This window comes from Oryctolagus cuniculus, chromosome 9 (genome assembly GCF_051225735.1).
Source record: "Oryctolagus cuniculus isolate XC-2025 breed Fujian yellow rabbit chromosome 9, ASM5122573v1, whole genome shotgun sequence".
Taxonomy (NCBI): domain Eukaryota; kingdom Metazoa; phylum Chordata; class Mammalia; order Lagomorpha; family Leporidae; genus Oryctolagus; species Oryctolagus cuniculus.
In genome coordinates, this window is record NC_142875.1 from 105,995,846 (window position 1) to 106,022,911 (window position 27,066).

The 27,066-nt window shown below is 54.1% G+C and overlaps 1 protein-coding gene across 10 annotated transcripts in view; it reads left to right on the top strand.

Moving 5' to 3' along the window:
- CRACR2A (calcium release activated channel regulator 2A) overlaps positions 1 to 22,283 on the top strand; it is a 203,073-nt gene extending 180,790 nt beyond the window's left edge. For 5 of the 10 annotated variants that reach the window (XM_051850216.3, XM_089303764.1, XM_008259684.5 and 2 more), the window contains exons 14-18: positions 3,451 to 3,532; positions 3,612 to 3,726; positions 10,974 to 11,075; positions 14,042 to 14,118; positions 15,562 to 16,287. In XM_051850216.3, the coding sequence (XP_051706176.3) occupies positions 3,451 to 3,532; positions 3,612 to 3,726; positions 10,974 to 11,075; positions 14,042 to 14,118; positions 15,562 to 15,646 (461 nt within the window). In that variant the 3' untranslated portion in view covers positions 15,647 to 16,287. Of the gene's footprint in view, positions 1 to 3,450; positions 3,533 to 3,611; positions 3,727 to 10,973; positions 11,076 to 14,041; positions 14,119 to 15,561; positions 16,288 to 16,860; positions 17,015 to 21,782 lie in introns of those variants that run through there. The other 5 variants (XM_051850218.3, XM_089303761.1, XM_089303763.1 and 2 more) reach the window with 5 other exon arrangements.
- The last annotated feature ends 4,783 nt before the right edge of the window (positions 22,284 to 27,066 follow it).

The following is a 27,066-nucleotide window of genomic DNA, read 5'->3' on the forward strand; positions in this document are numbered from 1 at the left end:
TTGTGACTTCAAGTGTCCTGCCTGTCCCACCTTAGGATCCAGCCTACTCCTTCAATAGCAGGTGCTTAGGGCTGGGCATTGGGTGCAGCTGTGGAGCTGTGGCTTGGGACACTCTCATCCTCTCAGCGTGCCTGGGTTCAAGTCCTGGCTCTCCTCTCCATTCCAGCTTCCTGCTAACACCCACCCTGGGAGGCAGCAGGTGATGGCCCAAACACGAGGGTCCCTGCCACCCACATGGGAGACTGGGATGGAGTTCTTGCCTCCTGGCTGAAGCCTGGTCCAACCCTGACTGTTGTGGGCATTTGGGGAGTGAACCAGCAGATGGCAGATCTGTGTGTGTGTGTGTGTGTGTATTTCTCTGCCTTTCAAAGAAAACATTAGTGAACTAATTTTTTAAAAAATAGCACCTTCTTGGGCCCCATGGACATCCTGGAGGCATCAGATGATGGGTTTTGTAGGACACTAGAGCCGGAAGCAGCTGGGGGGGTGGCCTGTGCATAACATCTCATGTTGTAAGTGAGGCGACTCAGAGCCCTGGTCAAGCTGCATATTAGCAGCTAAGGCTCACTGGAACCCAGGACTCCAAGTCCACTGCTCTTTCCACTGTTCCTTGCAGAAGGAGTCACGGCCTCTCTGCTTTAAATCACCAGGCAGAACCCAAGGTGCACCTTGCCAAAGCTTTGCCTTGGTCCTCTCCTGGCCACTACTCAGATTCCATCCCACTGCCCTTCTCTACAGAGAAATCCAGGAGCACCCTAAGGCTTGCTGGCGCTCCCCACTCCTCCACCCCTCCTGCTTTGCCACAGCTCACACCCGTCTTTTCCAGAAACATAAACATAAAGGACCACTTCCCTGGGGTCCTTCAGCCCAGCTCCAACCCACACCATCTCCATAGCCCGCTTTCTGGTGATAGGCTGCTCCAACTTGATGCCATCTTGGAGCCAGTTGAGTTGCAATGTGAGGGTCACCATGACATGACCATTGTCTGTTACAGCTGAACCTCAAGGTCATAAACAGGGGACATGGCTGTTTCATCTGTTGCCTGAGTTTGTGGGTGGGGAAAGTGGACCCCTCAAAGGAGGCGAGGTAAAGCATCAGCAAGATCCCTCTGCTGCTCAGTGGCAGAACTGAGCCGGGAACACAGGACATGGGTCTGCTGCCAGCTGGGATCTTAGAGCTGCCCGTGGCCTTCAGATCCATTAGCGCCCCTGTGGGCTTACTCACCTGCTTCCTCCACCTGCCTGCCTGTGTGGGCAGGGAGGAGTCCTTTGTGTGTGCAGCAGGGAGTCTGGCCAAGCTCACCCCAGCACAGAACACATCTTCCAGCTCTCTGCTGTCCCGCTCACTCCCGGTGAGACAAAGCTCCCACCCCCTGGCAGAACAAGTAGCCAATGGCAGCCAAGACCCAGCTGCTCCCGCACCACCCACCTGCGCTCCTGCCGGCGGCCTTGCCAACAAGCAGAGGGCTCCGTCCTCCGGGCCCTGGACCCGCCAGCCTGTTTCAGATCCAGCCATGGCTGGCCTTCTCCTGAGTAGTTATCAGAAGGCAGCCGCCTCTTCAGTTTCTCAGACTACAGGCCCTGAAGCCCCTTCACTGTTTTTAGCCAAGGAGAAAACTCCCTCAGGGTGCTGCTCCCCACCAGGTGCAACGTGTTTTGATGCGAGTACTTAGCCAGAGCTTTGTCCTTGGAACAAAGAAGCCAGGGGCTCTGTGCCCGAGGTGCACAATCAAAGGGGCAGTGAGCCTCAGAGCTGGGTTCACATGTCACCGCTGTCACCACTGCAGCTGTCTGGCTCTGGCCAGGCGCAGCATCTGGACTCCTGATCTTCAGCTCTCCGTGGAGCATGCATTTGTGTGTGTGTGCATGTGTGTGCATGTGACTGTGTGTATGCATATGTGCACGGGTGTGTGTGTGGGCACACGAGTATGTCCACGTGCGCTTGCAGATTACGGCTCACGTGGACGACACAGGTGCACTGTGAGGTGGGGGAGGCAGCCAGTGGAAAGCACTCCCTAAGGGGAAGAATCACTTTTGTCCATCCGGGCAGCCATGTGGGACACCTACATGGAGGGTTTCTCTCTGCCCTCCTCTGAAGCACAGGCCTCTGGACCCCGCTTGGCCCCAACATTCTCCGAGTGGCCACCTCTGCCTCTCCTCTCCTTGTGGGTCTCTAGTGGGCTGGCCTTGGCCTTTGCCATGGCCTTGGCCTTTACCATGGCCTTGGCCTTTGCCGTGGCGGGGTGACTTTTCCCATTGACTGCCTCCGTCTCTGCTTGCCCTCCTATGCTCCTGTCTGTCCAGGTCAGGACTACAGGGGTCTTTGTGAGGGTGCGAGGGGATCCTGGCGAGTTCTGGGGCCTGGTCCTTGAGGGGAGGATTGCAACAGCTCTCTGCATCATGAACGCTCTTGCCCACACAGCAGAGGGGGAACATCTGGATCACAGCGCCGAGGCCGGTGTGGGCCACAGAACGCGGGCCACTGACCTCCTTCCCTCTCCCTGGGGTTTGCCCAGTGCCTGGGCTTCCATCTCGAGGGTGAAGGCTGCCTTTGGCTCCCTCCTCCCCCCGCCTCCTCCCCTCTCTTCTGTCCTTTCCTCTACCTGCCAGTGTCTCCCCTGCTTCTTCCTCCTTCTCCCCACCCCCAACACCTCTGGATTGGATGGCTCAGGTGTATGACCCACCCCTTGGATATTTGGATTTTATTAGGGGAGATTTTGGAAGGGTTCTAGGCCAAGAGAGACAGAAAGGAAGGAAGGAAGATTAATTTGGAGACAATCTTTTTTCCTCTTTTTTTTTTTAAAAAAAGATCTATTTATTTATTTATTTATTTGAAAGGCAGAGCTCACGCTCGAGAGAGCTATTTTTCACCCAGTGGTTCACTCCCCAAATGGCTGCAGCAACCAGGCCTAGGCCAGGCTAAAGCCAGGAGCCAAGAACTTCCCATAGGCCTCCCATGTGGGTGGCAGGGCCCACGTATTTGGGCCATCATGTGCTGTTTGCTCAGATGCACTATCAGGGACTTGGATCAGAAGCAGAGCAGCGGGGACTTGAACCGGTGCCCTCATGTGGGATGCCGGCATCACAGGCTGTGCCGCCACGCCTCCTCCTCCATGTTCCCAGCGAGGGAGTAAGCCGGCAGGCATGAATGATGGTCTGCGTTGGTCTCATGCTTTCACGTGCGTGATCTGATTGATCCCTCCACGGGTCTGGATCACATGACAGCTGCAGTTCCAGAGGCTCCGTGATTTGATCAAGACCCGCAGCCAGTGCATGGCAGATAGGACCAGAACACAAGGGCCAGGCATCCTGAAGCTGTGTTCTGTCCACGTCCCCTCGTCACCTCCCAGAAGCTGCACCCTGGGCCGGTGTGACTCTGGGCACGCTCTGGTTTGAAGATGAGGCTGGCTCTGGTGTGCGGCAGCCCCAGCAAGCCCATTGCACCTTGCAGGCATCGATTACCGTGTGAAGACCGTGACTGTGGACGGTGCGCAGGTGGCCCTGCAGCTGTGGGACACGGCTGGGCAGGAGAGGTGAGGAGCTGTCCCCCCACCGGCCTGGCCACCCCAGGGACGGTCCAGCACCTCTCACCCCATGGCCCTTCCGTGACAGGTACCGCTGCATCACCCAGCAGTTCTTCAGAAAAGCCGACGGGGTCATCATCATGTACGACCTCACGGCCAAGCAGTCCTTCCTGTCGGTGCGGCAGTGGCTGAGCAACGTGGAGGTGAGCTGGCCGCCTCCCGGGGAGCCCCGGGCTTGCTCTTGCGCCGCCCCCTCTTCTCTGCCACCCGCCCACCTGGCCCGCTGCACTTTCCAAACCCGATTCAGAACAGACCGATCCCTCTGTCCAGGCAGCAATGCCTCGGAGCAGGCTGGCCACTGGGAGTCTGGACGTGAACGAGACGGACACAGACCCCGCCCTCCTGGGGAGAAAACGGACACGTGACGCCAGGAACTGTGTCCCTCCCATTGCTGTGGGCTCTCAGAGCCAGAGTCTGGGTTGGGAGAGGGCTGGGAGCCTTCCCTCATCCTCAGCACCGCCTCTTCCACGCCCTGCGTCAGTCTGGCTCCGGGGGCCCAGCTGCGGGCTGCGTTTGGGGACCTCTGTCACAGCCTTCACACAAGGGCACCTTGACCGCCCATGTGGGGGCTCCAGGCAGGGCCTCGGGGCCTGGTGTCCCCTTGGAATTCAGGGTGACCTCGAGGACTCTGCTGTCTCCACCTTGCTTGCAGCGTGTTGCTTCGCATGTGCTTCCTGCTCCCTGCCTGTCTGCGTGCTCCTCTTCTGCCATGCCAAGGCAGCCTCTTCAAGGTCAAGGGTCGTATGGACGAGCCACTCGTTTCTTTCACGAACCAGTCACGTAAGATGTCCCAGCTCTTCCGCCAGCGTCATCTTTGATTCGCTGAGTTTGGTGCAGAACACTGCGGGACGCTGTCCAGGGGCTGGGGATTCCGGAAGCAAACAAGAGACAGCGCTGGCGCCTTCACGGAGCTGACGGGCAGCTGCCTCTGCTCCAGGCCTGCAGCAGCGTGCACAGTCCCTGGTCACTTCCTCGAAACCCTTGCAAGTCCCGTGTTTACCCACCCACAGCCTCTGCAGGAGTCTGCCTCCTGGGAGCAGCAGTGCAACCTGGGAGCGTGGCATGGGGACCCACGTAAGCAGTGCCCAGCGGATGGTGGATGCACTCATGGATGCCCTCTGGTGGTGAAGGCAGAAACTAGAGTTGTACATTTCTTCACTCCTTTGGGCCCAAAGAGCTATGACCCCTCCAACCCAAATCTTTCTCTTACAGTTCTGACTGGTTGAGCCATTCCCTTTCTCCACTCATCTGTCTCCTTCTCATTACCAAAAAAAAAAGAAAAAGAAAGAAAGAAAAGGAACAGAATGGATGCCAGAGCCCAGAAACCTATTTAACACAAATTATTGTTCAAAATTGCTGCACCTGAGCACTGTATGAGACCAGGCGAGTCTTAAATGCAGCAGATCGTCTGGACGCCGAGCTAGCAATGGAAGGAAATGGCCCGGGTGACCGTGACAGTGATTCCTCTGCAAACACTGGTGTTCGTGGCATGAATTTCCTTCCCCTTCCTCCCTCCTTCCTCTTCGTGGTTGTGTGGCAACACCAGCAGATCCATCTTCGTCACAGAAGTTAGGCACAGGAGAGACCTTGGGGGTCTCCCAACCTGGTGATTTTCAGAACTTCTGCCAAGCCCTGGAATGCAGCTGATGTTCCCCAGAGCTTGGGTTGCGGCAAGGAAAGGTTCGTGGCCACAGTTCTGGGCCCCTCATTTCCCTCTTGGTCAGACTGGCTCTGCTTCTTCAAGTTTTGTATCTTGTAAGTCCAGGTACCATTTCGGTGGACAAAAGGGTTGCCCTTTGAACACCTCCAACCTGGCATAGCTGTCTCATGCTCAAGGGGAGAAATCAGGGCCACTGCTTCTCCAGCCCACCCCTTCTTTTCCCAGCCACAGACACAGAATTGTGAACCAGCATCTGCATTTCGATGTGTCCTAGAGCTGGGCGGAGCTGGTCCTGTGGCCTGGGGTTAGTGGGAGTGAGTGCAGACACGTGTATGGATCTGTGCTGTCTGCTGTCCTCGGGGCTGTCACTTCCTAGACACCTGCTGCACAGAGAGCTGGGATCCAGAGGACAGAGAGCATCAGGTTGGGTTTGGTGACAAGAGGGAAGAACTCTCAGGCCACCTTGAGCTGTGACTGGGGTCATTCTCCGGAACATGTACCAAGCACACGCCTCCCTGGGCTGAAGAACATCGCCAGCCCCTGCTTGCTACAATGCCCCCTGGAAGCCATGATGCACCCATGGGTGCGGGGGCCGGGCCAAGAGGCACATCCATGCTTGGTTAATTCAGAATTCTCTGTGGGTGGGGTTTTCCATACAATTTGTAGTTCAAGATTTTCCTTCTTGAAAATTTCAGGAGAAGGTACAGTTAAACGCTCCTAGATGGCTAACCTAGATGAGTATCAGGAGGATGTTTTAACCAACATGAATTCCAGGGCGCTTTCTCCCACAGTGGAATGATTCAGGGCCCGGGGAGAAAAAAACCCAGAGCTCTCCAATTGACTTTGATGCCCAGCTACCCCCCCCCCCCACTCCCCAGCCTGCACAGGTGCTTCTCAAACTTTCAACACAGGTAGGGATGACCTGGGACCCTGTTAAAATGCAGACTGGGACACAGCAGGTCTGGGCCATGCTCTGAGATTCGTGTTTCTAACAAGTGCTCAGGGGAGGCCAGTACTGCTGGTCCAGGGTCTACCCTGTGAGCCGCAGTCATGTACAAAGGCACCTGTGCTGTTGGCCGGGAGTTGGCTCTGTGGCCCCCACACAGCCTGTGGCCCCCGGCACCCCAGAGACTGCCGTGTGATGTACCCGGAGTCACATTCAACTCAGCAGCCTGAGGATTCGGGAGCAAGTGCGGGAGGGAGGCTGTGTCTCGTGGCAGGGTGTGTGTGGAAAGTGTGCAAGGGGAGCATCAGAAACGCAATTATTCTCCCAATTCTTGAAAAGCGAACTCATTCTGCCTTGGCAACCGGCAATCAGAGGTGTCAGCTGATAGATGGAAACTTGACACTTAATTTGATCTGAGGGGAACTGGAAATAATAAGTGCTTTATATTTGTGGCACACTTGATTTTTCCAAAGAGCTCCAAGCACTTTACCAACTCCCTCGCCTGGCGAGGGGAGGGTGGAGGGCGCGCTCTAATAGCAGCCTTCGGGGCCCTGAAGCTCGTTACGAAGGGAGGGGTGGCTGGTGGCTCGCAGTGCCCCTTCCACCCTCGGCCTGGACAGCAGCACTTACACGGCCAGACACGCCCTCCGTGGCACAGGCTGACTCTTGGAAGAGGTGGGGCGGCGTGGAGCTTCCTGCAAATGGAGTCCTGACTCTCCCAGCCTGGTCACTTCCGGGCCTACCGTGCCACGAGTCTGCAGTATATGTGGCGTTTGACTCTCAGTGGCCAGGACGGCGAAGCAGTTGTGTAGGGATGAGATCTTGGAGGGTTCCTTGTAGCCCAGAGAAGATCAAAATCCTCTGATGCAGGAAAACACCTGGCCTGCCTGTCCTCACGCCTGCCCACCTGCCCCACCCACCCAAGTCCTTGCTCCTCTCTCAGGCATCACCATGTCTGCGGGCCCACTGTGCGCCATCTCTCCCATGCACTTCATAGGACGTCGACATGGTTCCTCCCCGCTGCCAACTCAGCAATCCTGTAACTGTCTCTTGCCTCCTTCGGCTAGAATGTCTCCAGCCACTCCCATCCAGAGGGGGACTGGGCAGGCGCTAAGTGTCCTCTGGTAGACCAGGGAACAAACTGGACCTCTAAAGACGTTGTGGCCTGGGGCAGGGAGAGAAAATAGGATTTGGCAGAAGCCTGCGTGGGCTGGTGTTTCCTTCAAGTCCAGACAATCCTCAGCGCCCCGGGCCTGTGTTCCCGGGTGTTTAACTTCTCCGTAGATCTTTTTGTCATTCTGACAGCGCCATATTATGAAGCCCGGACACCTGGGAAGCCGATGACTGGAGCAGGTGATGTGCCAGACCAGTCTCTCCGAACTGGGAAAACCACTTAGAGACCTCTCATTTCCTGTGTGGGAAAAACAGATCCAAAGGGAGGAACTGACTTGTCCACGGCGCCTGCCGAATCAGGACCCCGGGCTTGGCCTCTGCCCGGCGCTTTCCTCCAGCCACGCGCGGCTCACGGTTGACCTCTGCCCCCGGACAACCACCATCCGTCTGCTTTCTCAGGCTTTTCTTGCTTCGGTCCCAAAGCAGAACGGTTGCGCAGCTCAAGGGGGCCTGGCCCGCTTCCCTCTCCCCGCCTGAGCTGCCAGCTAAATTTCCTTCTGTGATCTCTGTCCTTGGTGACAACGTACAGCACGGAGCAAAAAATAGCAGTTTGATTTTTCCCCCCACATTCCAAGTTGAGCTTGAAGTGCTGGCAGTTTAAAATGAACTACACAAATAAATCTTGTTTTGCCTCAGCGTCCAGGGGGAGGATAAATATGGAAACCCCCAAGATATAATTTTGCAGTCTTTTTTTTTTTTTTTAGCATAACGGCAACGGCATGCTTTCATGTGCTGAGAAATTTTTTTGTTCTGGCTCGAGAGAAATAGCAGCACACTCCCAGCTGAGTGCTTTTTCATGCCTCCCAGCAAACAGATATGAACACACACACACACACACATACACACCCCACAACCCACCAAACCCAACAGCTGCGCATTCTAAGCTAAACACCGATCCTCTGCGCCACACCGACAGCTCTGGTTATTTAAAGTCAAGATGTGCATTTCAACAAATCTTGTCTTCCAACAAGCTCGGGTGCAGAGAGAGGCAGCTAAGATGTCAAAGGGCCTCTCCGACAGCGGGTCACAGAACAGAAACCAGCTTCCGATGCCTGTTTTACGGATCAGAGAACAGGGACTCGGAGCAGGGGAGCCACCTAGGCAAGTCGCCCGAGAGGTGGCAGCGGGGCCCGAGTCTCCCGGAGAAACGCTGTGTGGCTGGCTCAAGAGCTAAGCTCTCTTTACTCTGACCTGCCACGCCCGTGGGGTTTTCTGCCGACACCTCTAACGGGATCCACCACAGAGATTGGACGGACCAGAGACTTGTTCCCCAGAGCCTTAGACGATTGAAAGAGGTGCCCTTTGACCTTTTCAAAAGGAAGTGCTACTTCATTAGGGAGCAGTTATGGGCATGCACTTGCCAAGGGGGTACCTGGGCTGAAAGGCTAGTTCAAATGGGACAGGTGTAAAGTTTAGGCAGCTGGATCAAGACTTCGGGTGTTAAAGGTAAGAAAGACCATGAGAGCCCGACCCCCAACTGCATGACCTCCCCGCGCCCTTGAGTCAGAGAGTGACCTTGAGCCGGGGTGACAGTGACGGTGACGGTGACAGACAGCCTGTGGAGGGGGTGCTGTGACCAGGGTAGCCGCGGAAGATGGAAACTCCAGCCGTGGCTGGGCCCTCTGCTTCCCTGCTGCTCCCTCTGAACTCCTCAGATCCAGGAATCGCTTTCAAATGGAAAGGACACTGCCCCTGCTTTCCCCAAGAGGCAGCACTGGCGTCTGGAGCACAGGGCTCGGGTGCTGGGCTTACGCCTCAGTCCCTTCCTCACTCCCGTGGGCCGCTCGGGGCCTGCCATCGCCTTCACAAGTGGGGCACTGAAGCCGCCGCCCGTTCCAAGTAGTGACAGAATCCGGGTTAGAGTCTGACGCCAGGTTTCCAGTCTGCTGCTCCTACTTCCAGAGAGCTTGCATGTCGAGAAATCCCACAGGCCGCGTCCTGCCTCGCCCGGCCGTCCACCAGCATCTCTCTCCCAGGTGCTCCAAACTGCAAGCCTTTGGCCCATTTCCTCTGCTTCCTCCGCTTTCCTGTGAAAAACTCTGCTTCGCACAAGTGTGCAGTGGGAAAACAGGCGGCGCTCCTGTTAACGACAGCTCGGGCTGATAGGGAGCCACAGCAGTCTGTATGTGGGTCTCTCACTTTCAAGTAATTGGAATATGGTGCCATCCACTTAATGTCTCAGCAACGCTGCACATAACTTAATCCGTGTTGATGGGGCAGAAGAGCACCCTAAGAGCTTGTAGTGCCTTTTAGTGGTTATCACAAGCATGAATCGACATCTTACCAATGGCTGGCAGCTTTAGAGCGTTCGAGGCAATAAGGCACTAAGTAGCAGAGCGTTCATTAGAGGCAAGAATCCAGACAATCAGTGTGAGGGAACAGTGGAGCCGTGTACTGCAGAGTCCTCACTACTCAGCGCCTTTGCTGCTGAATGTGCTTTTGGATTCTCGGAGAGTTTGATGTGCGCCCATTTCACAGATGAGAATTTTTTTCCCTCCATCGAATGGAAATACAAATGTGCAGGTTAAGGAGACTTGGAGGCTTTAATTTCAAGTGTAATTGCATTTACACTTAAAATAGGCGTGTGTGTCACTGGACTCTGGGCATTCGTTTGAAATGGTGAGGTGAGGTAGCTGAAGATGGAGACAACCTTAGCCGTGCAGTAACCCAGTTTTGTTAGCCCGCTGCTCCCTCCATGCAGTAAAACACTGTACTACCAGGAGTCACGGTTTGTTACCAAAGTGTGCTGACAAGTCCCCAGTTAAGTATTCCTCGAAGCAAAAGTAGTAACCCGCAGAGATGTGAACGAGGCTGCATCCACCGAGTCGCTGAGCGTGCTGGGTCCTGCGGGCACCCTCCGGAGAGGCCCATGTAGCACCCCCTTCACAAGGGAGGAGCAGAGACCCTGGGGGATGCGGACCCCCAGGGGAGGCAGGCGTATGGTTGTGTGGTTGTCATGCTACAGCCACTGGAGGAGTCCAGAGGGCAGACGCCTTGCAGAGCCTTGGACTTCTGGCCCCAGAGGTACAGCTGCTCAGAGGCAAAGCACCCAGCAGCAGGGGTCTGTAATGTCCACCTTCAGCTGGACCTGCAACAGCCACTTAAAGCAGCCCTGCGGGCCCAGCACCCTGACTCAGACTTGGCTCCCACCGTCAGGGAGCTTGTGTGCCAAGGGGAGGCCTCGGGGGGTGCCACTTCTAATCCAAGCAGCCCCAGCACAGCTCAAACCACATTGCATTGCTTCCCTTGGTTCCCTAGACTAAGCCTGGCCACTCAGGATGACCTGGGGTGCTGTCTGTAGGAGCCCACTCCTCCTGCACCCCACCCCCCTGCACACCTGCAGAGCCCATCTTCCATTCAAGACCCAAGGAGCATGATGAAGATGGCGCGGCCGCTGCAAAGATAGGGCTGGGAGGCACCCAGGGGCGGGCCTCGGGCACCCTGCCGAAGCGTGGTAAACTGAGGCTGTCGCAGAAGGGGGCTCTGGGGCCTGTGCTGGCAGCTGGGGATTCTCGAGCCAGATTGTACCTCCCCAGCCAGCATTTCCAGGCTGTCCTTCTGGGCGCTCCTTATGGATGCTTCTCTCACTTGGTGGATTATCTGTTCTGCAGGACGCTGTGGGAGACCGTGTGCCTGTGTTGCTGCTAGGCAATAAACTTGACAATGAGAAGGAGCGGGAAGTCCCCCGAGGCCTCGGAGAACAGCTTGCCAAGGTAAAGAGCGAGTATTTCCATCCCTCTGGACAGAGTGGGACCCCACCCCCACCCCACCCCCACCCCAGGGCACGTGGACATGTGCCCAAGAGCACTGGTGGGAATCTTCTCTGGAAGTCGCACAGGGTCCCAGCTCCTGCACTTGAAAGCCAAGTGGGCCGGTGCCGCAGCTCACTAGGCTAATCCTCCACCTGCAGCGCCGACACACCGGGTTCTAGTCCCGGTTGGGGTGCCGGATTCTGTCCCGGCTGCTCCTCTTCCAGTCCAGCTCTCTGTTGTGGCCCAGGAGTGCAGTGGAGGATGGCCCAAGTGCTTGGGCCCTGCACCCACATGGGAGACAAGGATAAGCACCTGGCTCCTGGCTTCGGATCGCCGGCCGTAGCAGCCATTTGTGGGGGTGAACCAACGGAAGGAAGACGTTTCTCCTCTGTCTCTCTCTCACTGTCTAACTCTGCCTGTCAAAAAAAAAAGAAAAAAAAAAAAGAAAAAGAAAAGAAAGCAAGCCAAGTGGGCATTTGGCTTAGTGGCTAAAGTGCCACTTAGGATGCTCACATCCCACACTGGTGTGGCCGGGTTTATGTCCCAGCTGTGCTCTTGGGTCTAGATTCTGCTAATGTGCACCCTGTGAGGCAGCAGATAAAGGCTCGAGCGTCTGGGTCCCTCCCATCCACACGGGAGATCTGGACTGAGTTCCAGGGTCACTGGGCATTTGGAAAGTCAACCTGTGGATGAGCCTCTCTCTCTCTCTCTCCCTCTCTCTCTCTCTCTCTCCTTCCCCTTCCCCCCTCAAATAAATAAAAGTTAATTTAAAAAAAATTTTTAAGCCACAGACCATAAGCGCAGTTGTTTAGGGCCCTCTGAGGTGCACGGAAGTATCCTAAACTCTCTGGCTTGGAACTCAGAATCCTAAAGGCTGAGACAGTAAGAGGTCACTGATTGCAGGCCCCCTCTGACACTTGAATCCCAGCGTCTGCATTCGCGCTGGTTCCCCTTCGCGATGAGAACTCCACGCAGGGGCTTCTGGGCCGCGCTGTTAGAGAGCTCAGCCTGTCAGCATCGAGCCTCAAAGCTGTGAGCTCCAGATGGCCTCGGGGGAGGGGTTCACACTGGAAAAACTGCCTTTAACAATAAGCAGCAGGGGGCGGGCGTGGCTACAGAGGTTAAGTCTCCAAGTGCTTGCCTCTGAGTCCTGACCCTGCTTCTGATTCCAGCTTCCTGCTAATGCACAACCTGGGTGGCAGCCATGGTGGCTGAAATACTTGGGTCTCTGCCACCCATAGGGGAGACTATGATTGGGTTCCCACCTTCTGGTTTTGGCCTGGCCCTGCCCTGCTTTTTACAGGCATTTGGGGAGTGAACAAGCAGATGGAAGATTTCTCTCTCTCTGTCTCTGTCTCTTTCTATGCCTTTCAAATAAATAAATAAATAATTTTAAAAATACACACCTGCCCTCCCGCCCAAGAAGGGAACCAGCCAGGCTTCATGGACGTGGGGCGGAACAACACAGTGCCTGTGCCATGGCTGCTTTTCCGGCCACGGTTTGGTCTGGGTGGAGCAGTGTATCTGGGAGCAAGGGTGCTTGCCAGCTCTGTGAGTCCACAGTCCCTTGCAGGCTTGCTGTTCACAGCCCCAGGGGCCCAGAGCCTCCGAGCGCACACACAGAACGTGAGATTGGAGGACAAGGGAGAACGAGGCCTGGCAGGTGCCTCTGCAGGGTCACCAGGCACCACAAACCCAAAACGCAAAACATCTTCTTGCATTTCATCTGGCAGAAAAATCTACTGGGAAGTGGCATAAGGCTGTTTGTGTTTTTTACCTCCTTTTGAGTGAAGACTCAAATCATTCACTGAAGAAATATTAATTCTTTCTGGTTATAAGATGATGTCTCAGACCCACTGAGGGCATTAGGTGTTCCATAGACCTTGCACTATTACCATTTCAAAATTCAACACTTCTGGATTCCTAAATACATCTGGATCCAAAGAGTCTGCTTAAGGAACTGCAGACCCGTATTATTATCCCATTTGCTTTTTTCTCTGTCTGGTCAGTGACAAAAGACTGAGACCCAGAGGAGTCCAAGCGATTCATTCAAATGATCACACAGTCCCTCAGTGCTGGGCTCAGAACCTGAGGCTGGCGGGCAAATGGTGACTTTCCATCTGAGAGTCTCTGCTGGGTGACAGACTGGCCTAAGGCCAGCGTCTGATGGAGTGGACAGGGCGAAATGTAGCCTATGGGCCTGAGGGAAGAGGGCAGAGGGTGGGACTGGGTCTGTGGGGCGTGGCCAGGGAGAGCGGGATGGGAGCCAGCGCTGGCAGCCTGCCTCCCCAGTGCACAAGGCATCCGTTAAGCCCCTCCAGAAGCGAGGGCTCGGGGCCATTAGCATCACGGTAGAAGCAATCAATCCATTAATGGGAGTGATAAGTACAATATGATGAGCCTTGACCCAGAGCCCCCCCACACACACTCAGCACAGCACTGGGCTGGTGGGGTCAGTGCCGACAGCCCGGGCAGCTGGCGCGTTATCCAGCTGGCCTGCAGAACTTCTCTCGGGTGCTTCACGGCGCCCGCCCGCGGCCCAGGGAACGCAGTGTCCTTGGAAAAGCATGCTGTGGGGAGCCCTGCCAGCCACCAAACGCAAGCGCCTTCTCCAGCCTCGTCTCCCTGCCCTGGACTTTGTGTCTTTGTCAGACTCGCAGGGCTGGGCCTGAAGGCCAAGTGATACAGGTGATGGGCGGCACTTGAGGACGTGGGCGGGCCCAAGGCGGCGGAAGGTGCAGCTCACCTGGGAGGTGCTTAGTGCGGAAGTCAAGCAGGTGTCGAGTGCGGAGCCAGCTGGAGGAGTTAAGGGGCCGGTGATGGGCAGTGAGTGTGGCAGGTGGAGGCACACAAGCCTTCTCTCACCTCCCCGCGCCCCCTGCAGCTCCCCTGCCCTCTGCCCATGGCCCTCCGCCTTCTAATTCCAGGAGAACAATCTCATCTTCTATGAATGCAGTGCCTATTCCGGTCACAATGCCAAGGAGTCCCTGCTGCACCTAGCCAGGTAACCCCCCGGGACCAGCTGGGCCGGGCTGGAGGAGGCCTCCCTACCTGTTGGCCGTGGAGGGTGGAAGGGTGGACCTTTGTGAGGGATCGCAGGGCTCGGAGGAGCCTTCTGGAGAAGTCCCTGCTGGTCACGCTGGCCACGGTATTCTGCTCCAAGCCTTAAAGGCTAACTTTCCCCGGGGCTCCTGGGGGAGGTCAAAGGTCACCTCCTGGGTCCCTCCACACTGGCAGCCAGCAAGGAGCTAGAATGGGTCATCTCCTGGGTTCTTGGGGGGCAGAGTGAGGAACCGGGGAGTGAGGGGCTGTGACACAGCGACGGCACCAGAGGAACAGGTCACATAGAAACACGAGTGCTCAAAGCCCTGCCCAACACCAAAACTTGGAAAAACAAAACCCACCGGGACGCATTTGCAGTCCTTGGCCATTCATTCATCCATCCGTTCATTCACACATCAAGGCATTCACTTTGTCCCACGCATCCGTCCGTCTATCTATCTGTACGTCCATCCATCCAGTGCTCAACAGTGCCCAATGTGCTCTTAGCACTCACTCTGGGAAATTTAAAACGTGCTTTCATTTGAATAATTTTTTGAAAGATTTATTTTTTATTTCATTTGAAAGTCAGAGTTACACAGAGAGAGGAGATGGAGAGAGAGAGAGAGGTCTTCTATCCGATGGTTCACTTCCCAATTGGCCACAAAATGGCCTGAGCTTCGCCGATCCGAAGCCAGGAGCCAGGAGTTTCCTCTGGGTCTCCCACGTGGGTGCAGAGGCCCAAGGACCTAGGCCATCTTCTACTGCTTTCCCAGGCCATAGCAGAGAGCTGGATCGGAAGTGGAGCAGCCAGGATTAAAACCGACACCCATATGGAATGCCGGCACTTCAGGCCAGGGCGTTAACCCGCTGCGCCACAGTGCCGGCCCCTCATTTGAATAATTAAGAACCAGAACCACTCTTCCACGTGTTAGAGAGGTTATGTACTGCAGAGAAAAAAACTCTAGACTAGACTTCTCTGGCACAACTGCCCAGGGCAGAGCCTCTTGAGCTTTGTCAGGGACGAAGTGGGAGCATCAGCCGGCTCCTCCCTGCCCACTCGCAGGCTGTGAGAATCAAAGGCACTGCTTCAGGTGATAGTGCCTGGGAAGTGTCCTTGCCATCATTTTAACCCCTTGCTTCCTGCCTCTAATCTGGAGCTACAGTCACTTGGCACGGCCTTTCTGTAGAGTGAACAACCCACAGCTATATTCAGGGGGCCGTGCTGAAGGCTGCTCACTGTGAGAGGCTGTGGAGACCCAGGGACCCCGTCTGCCCCCGCCCCACCCCCGTCACGCACCTGCACGCTGGGGAGGCCGGGTTCTCCCCGTGTTACCCCAACAACCTGGAACCTGCCGACTCCCAGGCCTCACAGCTCCTGCATGCGTCCCCCGTGCCCCTCTCCCAGGGTCCTCAAGGAGCAGGAAGACACAGCGAGGGAGGACACGATACAGGTTGGCCGCCCAGCCAAGAAGAAGTCCTGCTGTGGCTGAGAGGAGGCCCCCGAGGACAGCTCCCACCCCGATCCCGCCAGGCTGCCACCCACTGAGGCCCGTCCGACCTCTGTGCTTGTCAGCCGCTTGCCTTTACGCAAGCGCAGGGAGCCACCCACCTGGGAGAGCCGCTCTTGGAGCATCGTGGCGTCTTCTCTCCCTTCTCTCTCTAGACCCGATGCCCAAGCCATTTATTTATTTATTTTTCCCACCAGCTTGGTTTCCTGGGAGAGAGAAACAGATGGGCTTTTCCAGAAAAGCCACCACGTGCCTTCTCCACCTCCCTTTCCCTCCCCCTTGCCCTCGGGAGCCCCAGCCCTGCAGTTGTCATGGAAACTGTTCAGGGAAGACTTGCTGCTTCCTGCAGGCCAAAGATAGCCCTGTTGGGCGATGCCGGTTTGCCTGGGTTCCTGGTGCCCAGAGGCCGGAGGGAGCCATCGGTGCCTGCTTCACAGGCGTTGACATACCTCAGTTGTTGAGAGAAGCAAACGAGGGCACCCACATTCTTTCTGCTCCTGCCTCCACCCCGGGGTCTCTGCTCCTTCCCTAATCCCAAGCCTCAGCACCCATCTCTCTCTGAGACACCACACATGCCGTGATTACCCCCTTGGTGTCTGTGTCCCGGTGCTTTACAAAGAACCTACAGCCTCCTCCCCATCCCCCCCCACACACACACCCCTGACCCAGGACGGACTAGGGGTGACAAATTCACCCATGGGTTCAAGCAATAGGCTTGTTGCCTGCTTAACTCTGCAAAAAAAGCCATGCGCTGCCCAACAGAGCCTCCTGTCCTGGAAGATAGCAACAAGGCCGATGCAGCCGATGCAGCCGTGGAAAAGCCATTTTGTAACTGCTTCTTAAAATAGCACTTTGGAAAATCATGCATGGTGATTAACAGGGTAGATTGACACCCAGGCAGGAGGCCCAACACCAGGTCCCTAGTTACCAACTTCATTTGATTTATTCTACTTTATTCCAGAAGGATGTTTAAAAAAAAATGAAAACACATGACTGTGATGATCTTGTACTGGTGCTGAGGCCCTGGTGAGCTCCTTCCGCTGGGTGCTGGTGGGGTCGCAGCCCCTGGTGGCTGGCTGGCTGTCAGGGGTGCTAGCCTCGGGTTGGGGGTTGCAGGTTGTGTTAAAGAGGTATTTCCTTGTGTACCATTTTAAGTCTCATATTTACTGTATATTTCTAACTTTTTTCCTTGGTAGCTGCTCTGTGGATTACCATTAATGTCTCAGTTTGTAACCATCCAGATTGGTAATAATTTATTTTCAATGTATACAATAATGCTGCTCCTAGAAGTTTCTTCCTTACTTCCACTGTCATCACAAATTACATATTCATACATTTTGTGCATCAGTGTAGAATTTTAATTACTGCTTTTTGCAGTTGTCCTTTAAAATGTGTAAAAACATAAAAAGGAGTTACAAACAAAATGTATTTGTACTGTTTTTATCTTTAACTAGTAATCACTTTTACCAATACTTTCTTTATATTAATTTAAATTACTATCTCATACATTTTCTTTTTTAAAGATGTACTTATTTCTTTGAAAGCCAGAGTTACAGAGGCGGGGGAGAAAGGGAGAGAAAGAGAGAGAGAAGGGGGGACGGGGAATCTTCTATCTGCTGGTTCATTCCCCAGAGGGCCACAATAGCCAGGGCTGGACCAAGTAAAATCCAGGAGCCAGGAGCTTCTTCCAGGTCCCCTGTATGGATGCAAGGACCCAAGGACTTGGACCATCTTCCACTGCTTTCCCAGGCACATTAACAGGGAGTTGGATTGGAAGTGGAGCAGCTGGGTCTCGAACCATTGTCCATATGGGTTGCCAGCACTGCAGGCAGTGGCTTTACTCACCCTGCCATAACACTAGCCCCATCTTATACATATTCATATCAACAGGAAGGACTCCCTTGTAGTATTTTTTTTTAAAATCTATTTGAAAAAGAGAGAGAGAGATAGCGATCTTCCACCCACTAATTCACTCCCCAGATTGATAGGCCAGGATGAATCCAAGTGCAAGAAACTTCATTCAGGTCTGCCACATGGGTGGCAGGGGCTCAAGCACTCAGGCCATCTTCTGCTGTATTCCCAAATACATTAGCAGGAAATTGGATCAAAATCAGAGTAACTAGGACTTGAACTGACATTCCAAAATGGAATGTTGGTATTACAAATGGCAGCTTAACCCCCTGTGCCACAATGCTGGTCCATTTAGTATTCCTTGTAGGGAAAGCCTGGTAAAAACAAACTTCTCCAGTTTCCGTTTATTTAGAAATATCTTAATTTGTCCATTTAAAAGGTCAGTTTTTCCAGATATACGATTTGGGGGTTTATTTTCCTTGCCTTCTCAGACTACACCACCCTACTGTTCTGGCCTCCATGCCTAACACTGTGGAGTCGGCTGTTAAGCTCAGAGGAGCTCCTTGTGTGTGATGAGTTGTTTCTTTCTGTGTGCTTTCAAAAGCCTTTGTCTCCATCTTTCAAAAATTTGATTTTGATGTGTCCAGCTGTGGACTTCTGAGTTTATCTCACTTGAAGCTTGTTGAGCTTTTTACATGTGTCCTTTAATACTTTTCATTAAATCTGGAAATTTTGAGTCACTGCTTCTCCAGATATTCTTTCTACCTCCTTCTCGCTCTGAAGCCGCCGCTGCGTGTGACTTGGCCTGCCTGGTGGTGTCTCACAGGCTCCTGAGACTCTGCTGTGTCTCTTCATTTTTTTTGCTTTGTGTTCCTCAGACCGGGTGGCCTCAGCCAACTCCAGCTCTGCCTGCTTGCATATGCTGTTGGGCTCCTCGGTGAATTTTTCATTTCCCCTACTTTTCAATTCCAGAATTTCTATTCTGTCCTTCCTAAGAGTGTCTGTTGACTGAGACATTGTTCTCACGTTCCTTTAGTTCTTTTGACGTGGTTTTCTTTAGGTCTTTGCACACATGTAAGAGAGCTGAGGTTTAAAGTCTCAAAGAGCTCACGTTGGCAGCCATCTGTCCTGTGCACAAATCGAGCCCTGCTCGCCAGTGCCTACTTCCTTCCACGTGCTCCACACAGCGCAGCTAGGACCCTGGTCTCATTCCCTAGCTCCACCTCTAAGTCCTCTCCGAAGTCTCTCCTGTCTGGGATTAGAGAAGGAAAGAGGCCCTTCAGATCTGAGAAGCCCTCACCTCTCCCTGAGCTTTTGGGTGCCCTGCCGTAGGTGAGCTCCCCAGTTCCTTGGGAACCGAAGAGAGGTCAGACATCCTCGGGCTGTGCTCTCTGTGCTGCCAAGAATCCAGACATCCTGCAGATATTCACTCAGAAGGCACAGGAAGGGGAAGACCGAAAACCAGGGCACATCTGAAGCTTTGTTTTTATTGAAGAAGCAGCTTAATTACTTCAAAATAGTGAAATTAGAGTGCACCTGCATACACTACCCACGCCGAAGGGGCTTGCTGGTGCTGGTTGTTGGCAAAGCCTCGCTGGGCTTCTGGGGCTGGCGCTAGGGCTGCTGCCACCTCTCTCCCCTTAATTCAGGGGGCAGAAAGAAGCTGGACAAATTCCAACCACCTTCAACCCAGTCCACAGGATTCTTACTCCATTGGTTATCCCTTTCCATCTGACAGAGCGGGAGGTGGCTGGCAACACTTTCCAAGCCTCCTCCTCCATTTCCCAACCCTGTTGATACTTCCATTAATAGACACATTAATTACCAGCAACAGCAACAACAAAGAGCACCGTAATTCCACCTTTCGCACCATTCAGGGCAGCCAGTTTAATCCAGGTGCCCTACTTAGACGCAACACTGCTGGAAACGACGGGGGTTGGCAAGCCGCACGGTGCTTGGCAGAGGTCGCGAAGTCAATATGGAAACTGAAGAGCACAGAAGAGGTTGTATCATTTATCATCCTGGGGCCAGCGCCGAGGCAGGTCCAAGAACTGACCCTCTCTCAGGGCCGGGACTTCATCAAGGCCCTGGCTCTGGTTCAGAAGTGGTAGTTGCGGGCCCTTGGAGCACCAGGAGACTCCTTTCCCAGCAAATGAGGACTCCTAGGAACAGGAAGGCCTGGGCTATCATCATGAATTACGACTCGATCTATCTGACCTATTAACATGATCACCGGTCGTAAAAACGCTGCACTACCAAGCCAAAATGCCTGCAGAACACAGAGATGGGATAGAATTTTATTTTTTCAGCTCAGAAACAAGAATCGAGACGTGTGGAACTCAGAATGAATTTGGGAAACGTGACTGTGGAACTGTGACACGGAGCACAGGTAGCACCTGGTCAAGGACATGGACTTGGCCGGGCTGCTCTGTAGTGATGCTAGCAGTCGCACCAAGAGTTCCTCCGAGAGCAGGAGCTCTCTTCTCTGTAGCCCCATGTTGGGTACCGTGTCTGGCGCACAGCGGCAGGAGTGGTTGAGAGCAGAGCAGCATTTCAAGAGAACAAGGTCCCCCCCCCCCCCACCATGAGCCACTCCATCGGAGCCCCAGGTCCCAGAGGCTGGACGACCGGGCCCCTGTGGTCTGGATAGATGCCTACGCCTACCATTTGCCTCCCTGCTTCAAATGAGGTGCTGCTTCTGGCTTTTAGCACAGTGTGCTGGAGATTGTTCCAGCTGCTGCGATGTAGTTGCCTTTCAGACAGCATGGTGCCCATCAAAACCTTCCATCTCATCACCCGCGGCCTCCCCAGCTGCCAAGAGTGGCATTACCCGCAGGCGGCTCCACGACTCAATTGGACTTGGGCTCCTTGCCTCCGAACATAAAAGATGCTTCCGTGCCCAGTTCTCCTCCTCCCTGATGTGGAACCCCCCTCCCTGCCATGCTGCGCCTCTCCCAACCGCTTTCTCTAGCCCCCAAAGACCTGCTCGCAGTAATGGCCTGCCTACAAGTTGTGCAGCCTTGGGCAAAGCCAGAACTGCCTCTTGGCCTGAGCCCTCTTCCCAATCTGTAACCCAGTGGCTGTCTCCCTTGCCCTGCCCCCTCTTCCAGGGTAGACTGAGGGTCGGGTGAGAACTAGGGGAAAAGCTTAGTCAAGGAAAAGAGTCTAAATCAATGATAGTTATTACATTATCATCTCTGTTCACATGCGAGAGGCCCAACAAAGCAAAACCAGAAAGAGAGCGGAAGATCCCATGGTTCTTGGTAACTGGGTGAAGCTGGGGTCACTGGTAAAAGCATCTTTCATTTCCCCTTGAAAGGAGAATACGTCAAACTTGCCGTCCTTCAAGACACAGAGCTGCATCCGAGAACATTTTGTTTCTTCCCACTCTGCTTTGAAGTTGGACAGGCAGCCAACATCACAGACTAAGAGGTCTCGCCAGCAGGGTTCTGGTCTCATTTATTTTCGTATTTCTTGGGGCCTGGTACATAACAGACACTTGGCAAGTGGATGGAAACATTTGTTGCCCAGTCAAGACTTCAGATAGCACATTATTAATTTCTGACTCCCCCCTCCTTTATATATATGGTTTATAAAACACTCCCACGTTGGAATGATGAAAAAGTCCTGGGGCAGGTATTCAGCCCAGAGGTTAAGGTGGGCTAAGACATCTGCTTCCCGTATCTGAGTTCCTGGGTCTGAGTCTCCGCTTCAGCTCCTGGCCCCAGCTTCAGGCTAGGACAGATCCTGAGAAGCAGTGGTGATGACCCAAGAGGCTGGGTCCCAGGGCCCTCGTCCTGGCAAGTGGGTAAAGCCACCTCCTATGATGCGGGCATCTCATATGGGTGCTGATTCCGGTCCTGGCTGCTCCACTTCCAATGAAGCTGTCTCTAGTGGCCTGGGACAGCAGCAGAAGGTGGTCCAAGGGCTTGGGCCCCAGTCATCCTCATGGGAGACCTGGATGGAGTTCCTGGTTCCTGGCACAGATCTGGCCCAGCCTGGAAGGTTGTAGCCATATGGGGAGTAAATTGGTGAATAGAGGACCTCTCTCTCTCCGTCTCTCCCTCTCTCAGTAACTCTGCCTTTCAAATAAATAAGTAAATCTTAAAAAAAGAGAAGGAAAGAAGGAGTTAGACTCCTGCCATTCATGGGGGAGACCTGGATTGAGCTCCTCATTCTTAGCTTCAGCCCAGTCCAACCCTGGGTATTGTGGGAATTTGGGAGTTCTCTCTCTGTTACTCTGTCTCTTTGTCTCTCTACCTTTCAGATAGATAAGTTTAAAAAACAACTTGGGGCTGGTGTTGTGGAGTAGTGGATAAAGCCTCCACCTGCAATGCCGGCATCCCATATTGGTGCTAGTTGGAGTCCCGTCTGCTCAGCTTCCAATCCAGCTCTCTGTTAATGGCCTGGGAAAAGCAGCAGTGGACAGCCCAAATGCTTGGGCCTCTGCTACCCACGTGGGAGACCCGGAAGAAGCTCCTGGCTCCTGGATTTCATCTGGACCAGCCCTGGTTGTTGTGGCCGTTTGAAGAGTGAACCAGCAGATGGACGATCTCGTTCTCTCTCTGTCTTTCCCTCTTTCTGTAATTCTGCCATTCAAATACATAAAATAAATCTTTTAAAATAAAAAACCTCTAAGTTATAGAGATGGATGATGGTGGTGACTGGACGGTGTTGTCAACATAGTTAATTCCATTCAACTGTACATTTTTAAATGATTAAGGTTGTAAAGTTTACATTGTGTATATTTTACAATAAATTTAAGAAGGCACTTTCATAGACCCGTTCCATGAATGAATGAAGGATTGATTCTCTTGGACCCTCAACAACTGAGGCTCTGGGACACTCTGTGCTGGTCTGAGGTCCTAGCAAGAAAAAAACGCGCTGTGAGATGAGCTTGCATTGGCTTTTGGCAGCATCCAGATACTTGCAAGAGAGACACCTAGGGGCCGACAAGTCTGCGTTAACAAGCCACCACCACAGCACTGCGGCCCCCCCAGCCCCTCCCCTGGCAGCCGCAACCCCAGCTCCCCCCTCCCCACCACAACTCTTCTCCTGTGGGTTTGGCTCCACCACTGTAGACAAGCTCCCTGCCGAGGGGGGGCTCCATACCCTGTGTGCAGAACAGAGCACTAGCCCGGTCCCACAGTGTGCATAGGAGTGAGTCGAATGACAACGACAAGAATGACCAAAGTTCTTGTTGCTCCTCAAATCTTACCACATAAGCTGTAGCAGAAAAGTGCATTCATTAGTACCCAGAAGCGTCTTGGTTTTGTAGAGGTTTATGTTGTAATATTCTGTGATAAAGACTAGACGTGCAGGCTTGGCCTGGCAGTTAAGATGCTGGTTGGGACACCCTCATCCCACACCGGAGGACCTGGGCTCAATGCCCAGCTCCGCTCCTCACTCCAGCTTCCTGCCACTGCGGACCTGGGGGAGTAATGGGGCTCCTGCTGCCCCCATGAGGGACAGGGCTCCTGGCTCCAGTCCCTGACCTGGGGCCATTGCAAGCTTCTTGGGAATGAGCCAGTGATGGGATCTGTCCTGCTCTGCCTCTTTTCTCTCTCTCCTTCTTTCTCTGATTAAATAAATAAAATTAAATAAGTAAGTACGTTTAATTAATTAATCAATTAATTAAAAGACTAGAAACTAGCAGAGAAGGATTAGAGTAGAAGAGAGAACCCGAGCTTTCTGTCCGAGGAGGAAGGGCTGACTTTGGCAGTGAGCTTGTTTTGAGCTACTCCAGAGGGCAGGGTTAGGAGCAGGGAAAATGCAGAGACCAGGATGCCCGTCTGGCCCCAGGGAGAAGCATAGCTCAGACCTCTGCCCGGTGCTGGCCCCGGCTGCCTCCAGAGGCAGTCGGCACGGAGATCCAGGCCCTCTACCCCAAGGAACGTCAGAAAGAGATGGGATATAACGAATGGCGGCCCCACTGCCACCAGGAAAGCCCAGGGGCCCAAGAGAAGTGCAGAGACAGACCCCACTTCACCCACCTGTCCTGCCTCCCCCTCTACCCCGCCCCGTGGTTCCCACTCAGGCAGGGGGAGCGTCTGGTCTAAAAGAGCAGCCCCACGTGCTGCCTGCCCACAGGTGCCAGAGAGGAGCTGGAGCCTGGCCCGAGCCCGCCAGCTCCTCTCCCCCTGCAAGGGAGATGGCCAGCTTTGCAGGGCGGGGCTGTGTAAGCCAGCCGTTCCTGTCTGATGGATTTAAAAAGATGCCAGGAGTCGCCTCCTGAATACAAGAAACACAAACAAGGAGATGAGGCTGCGTGTTCCTTCCTCAGTGCCTCCCGCCCCTCTCTCCCCCTCCATCTCTCCCTTTCCTGCCCCCTCCCTAAGCAGGTGCCATTCATGGGGAGCAGCCCCTGCTCTGCCAGGGTTTCCCTTTCTCTCCAGGGCACCCCAGAAGCTGCAGCCTGAGTTCCCCCTTCAGTTCTGCAGCAAGCCAGCAGCCCCAGTGTGAGTGCTGGGTCCCACCCGCACAGGCTCTCCTGCGTGGAGCGTTGCGTGCCCTCACAGCACCAGCCTGGCCTCCGTCACCACAGGTCACAGGTGAGGAAGGAGAGAGACTGTGGTCTGGCAGGGGACGGGCTTGCCCAGGGCTCCTGACCTCTGCCCTTGAGGCCCATGGCCAGCTGCCCCCAAAAGCCTTTGTACTCAGGGCTCTGGGAAGAGGGCTCAGAAAGCCCCCAGACGGTTCAGCCCCGCACTGCCTGCACAGGCGCCCGGGAGAGTGTCCCAGCTGCCCGCACCACAGTGCTCCCAGGTTCCCGCTCATCACAGAGAACACTGACTCAGCGGGAAGCCTGCCCAGGCCTTGACCCACTTCCCCTGGCCTAACCCAATTTCCTGCTGCTGTGAACGAAGCACGTTCCCTCCCTTTGCCGCCCATCATCCCTAGGAGATGTGAGGAGTGGCGCTGCCGGCTGTCCGTGGCGGGCAGCCAGCTTCCGGGCCAGCCCTGTAGTCCTTGGATTCAGGAGAGCTGCCCTGTCCAGAATGGCACTGCCCACCCAGGCCATGTGACGGCTCTGGCTCTGGGCCCTCACCTTGGAAGCACTTGAAATCAACTGGGGAGGCTTTTAAAAAATTATTTATTTATTTGCATTTACTTTACATTTGTTTTTTATCTTATTTTTAGAATGTTTATGTATTGATTTTACTTATTTGAAAGCAGAGAGAGAGAGAGAGAGAGAGAGATTTCACTCACTGGCCCATTCCCCAAATGCCTGCAACAGCCAGAGCTGGGCCAGGACAAAATCGGGAGCTAGGAATTCAATCCTGGTTTCTCGCAGGAACCCAAGTACTTGAGCCATCACCTGCTGCCTCCCAGGGTGCGCATTAACAGGAAGTTGGAAAGAGCCAGGACACAAACCCAACCACTCCAATCTAGGACATAGGCATGCCAAGTGGAGTTTTTATCTCCTGCACCAAATGCCCATACTGATCTTTAAAAAAAATTTTTATTTATTTATTTGAATGGCAGAAGTACAGAGAGAGTGAGAAGGAGACAGAGAGACATCTTCTATCTACTGGTTCTCTCCCTCAAATGGCTGCAACAGCTAGGGTTGGGCCAATCCAAAGCCAGGAGCCAGGAGTTTCCTCCAGGTCTCCCACATGGGAGCAGGGACCCAAGCACTTGGGCCACCTTCTGCTGCTTTCCCAAGTGCATTAGCAAGGAGCTGGATCAGAAGTGGAGCAGCTGGGACTCGAACTGGTGCCATATGAGATGCTGGTGCTGCTGGCTGTGGCTTTAACCTACTGTGCCACAGCTTTGCTACCCCATCTTATTTTTTAAAAATAATATTAAACTTCCTCCAAGCTCCACTGCAAGACATTGACTTAATTACATGTTGAAACAGCTTTATTAATTTTTAAAAATTGATTTGTTTATTTGAAAGAGAACAACAAAGAGAAAGAGAGGGAGAGAGAGATCAGTCAGCTTTTTCACTCCTCAAATGGCTGCAGTGGCGGGGGCTGGGGCTGGGGCTGGGGCTGGGCCAAGCCAAAGCCAGGAGCCTGAAACTCCAACTGGTGGCAGGAGCCCAAGTACTTGGGCCATCTTCTGCTGCCTTCCCCAGGGAGCTGGACTGGAAGCACAGTAGTCAGGACTGAAACCAGCACTCGTAGAGATGTTGGTGTTACAGGCAGTGGCTTAACCTCTGCTCCACAACACTGGCCCTGAGAGCTTTATTTTATTTTATTTATTTTAAATAAATTAGTATTGCTATCAGTGGCAGCAACAACTGAGCAAAATACTACAAAGTAGAAAATCTCACATGCGCATGGACAGTCCCTTGACTCTGGATGCACTCTTTGAAGCCAGCGAGTCTCTGCCTCCGTGGCTCCTTCTGGCCGGAGGCTCTCAGAGAAAGCCAGTGAGTGCCCACAGCGGCCTCGCGGCAGGTGTTCGGGAAAGCCGACGACCTACGGAAGTTGTCGGAATGAAAACAGCTGCCGGCAGTCAAATGGGGAAATGAAGCCAGGACGTCAGGGGGAAGAGACTCTTGCACGCAGGCTTGGTAACAAAAACTCGCAGAATCTGCCCAGCCACAGCCGTGCACCAAGAACACTTCGGCGCAGACGTCCGCCCAGCAGCTGCCCACTCAGTGCGGACTGGCTCCGCCATCGTCATGGATCCTTGCAGCCAAAGTTTATTGTTTCAAAGCAACCCACACGCTTCTCCACGTTTTCCCTCCCACCTGTGCCTCAACCTCCTCAAATGTGCCCGCGTGGCCTCTCCTTGCAACACTCTGCTGCCCCCGAGGATACGCATCACCTTTGCAGAGTGTCCCTCTGTCACCTTAGGTCCCCGGAGCCCTCCCCAGGGCTCCACAGCCTCTCCCAGACCAGGCTTCCAACGGTGGCCACCTTCCGACTGCGCACACTCGGGAAGGAGGGGCTGGGGACTCAGAACACGCGTGTGAGAGTGCACAGGCGACCACACACACAAGCCACTCCAGTGTCATCCCTGCGGCCCTACTGCTCAGGACCAGAGGTAGGTAGCATCCAAGTTGGAATCTGAGCCCATGTGTCAAGCAATACACCCTTGACTACAAAAAAAAAAAAAAAAAAGAATCAAGGAGCTCAATGTAAAGCTCAATGTCACTGGAGCTCCCTACACACAATAATATAGCCCCCCCAGCCCACCCACCCCCACCAAAGCAAACAGCTGAGCCTGCTTGACTTCTGTCAAGGTCACCCAATGTCCTTGCAGATGGACTGGAGGCCGTGAAGTACACACAGCCACTGAGGCAGGGAGTCTGCAGCAGCAGCCGCTGCTTCCTCAGATTTAGCCTCTGGACACAGAAAGCCAGACCACCCTTACCATGACCCCCCTGCTGGACACACATCCCCCTCAGTGGGCATGTGCACTGTGCACCCCTGATATGTGCACGTTAATGCTTCCCGGAACCTCCTCAAAACCTGATGCGTGTGTACAACTTCCCTCGAAGGCAGCCCTGTGAAACGAGTAACCCCTGGCACCCTGGGCAGCCTTGGATTGTGGTCATTGCCCACCGTGGCTCCTCGGCTTGGCCAACCCAAAGAGAC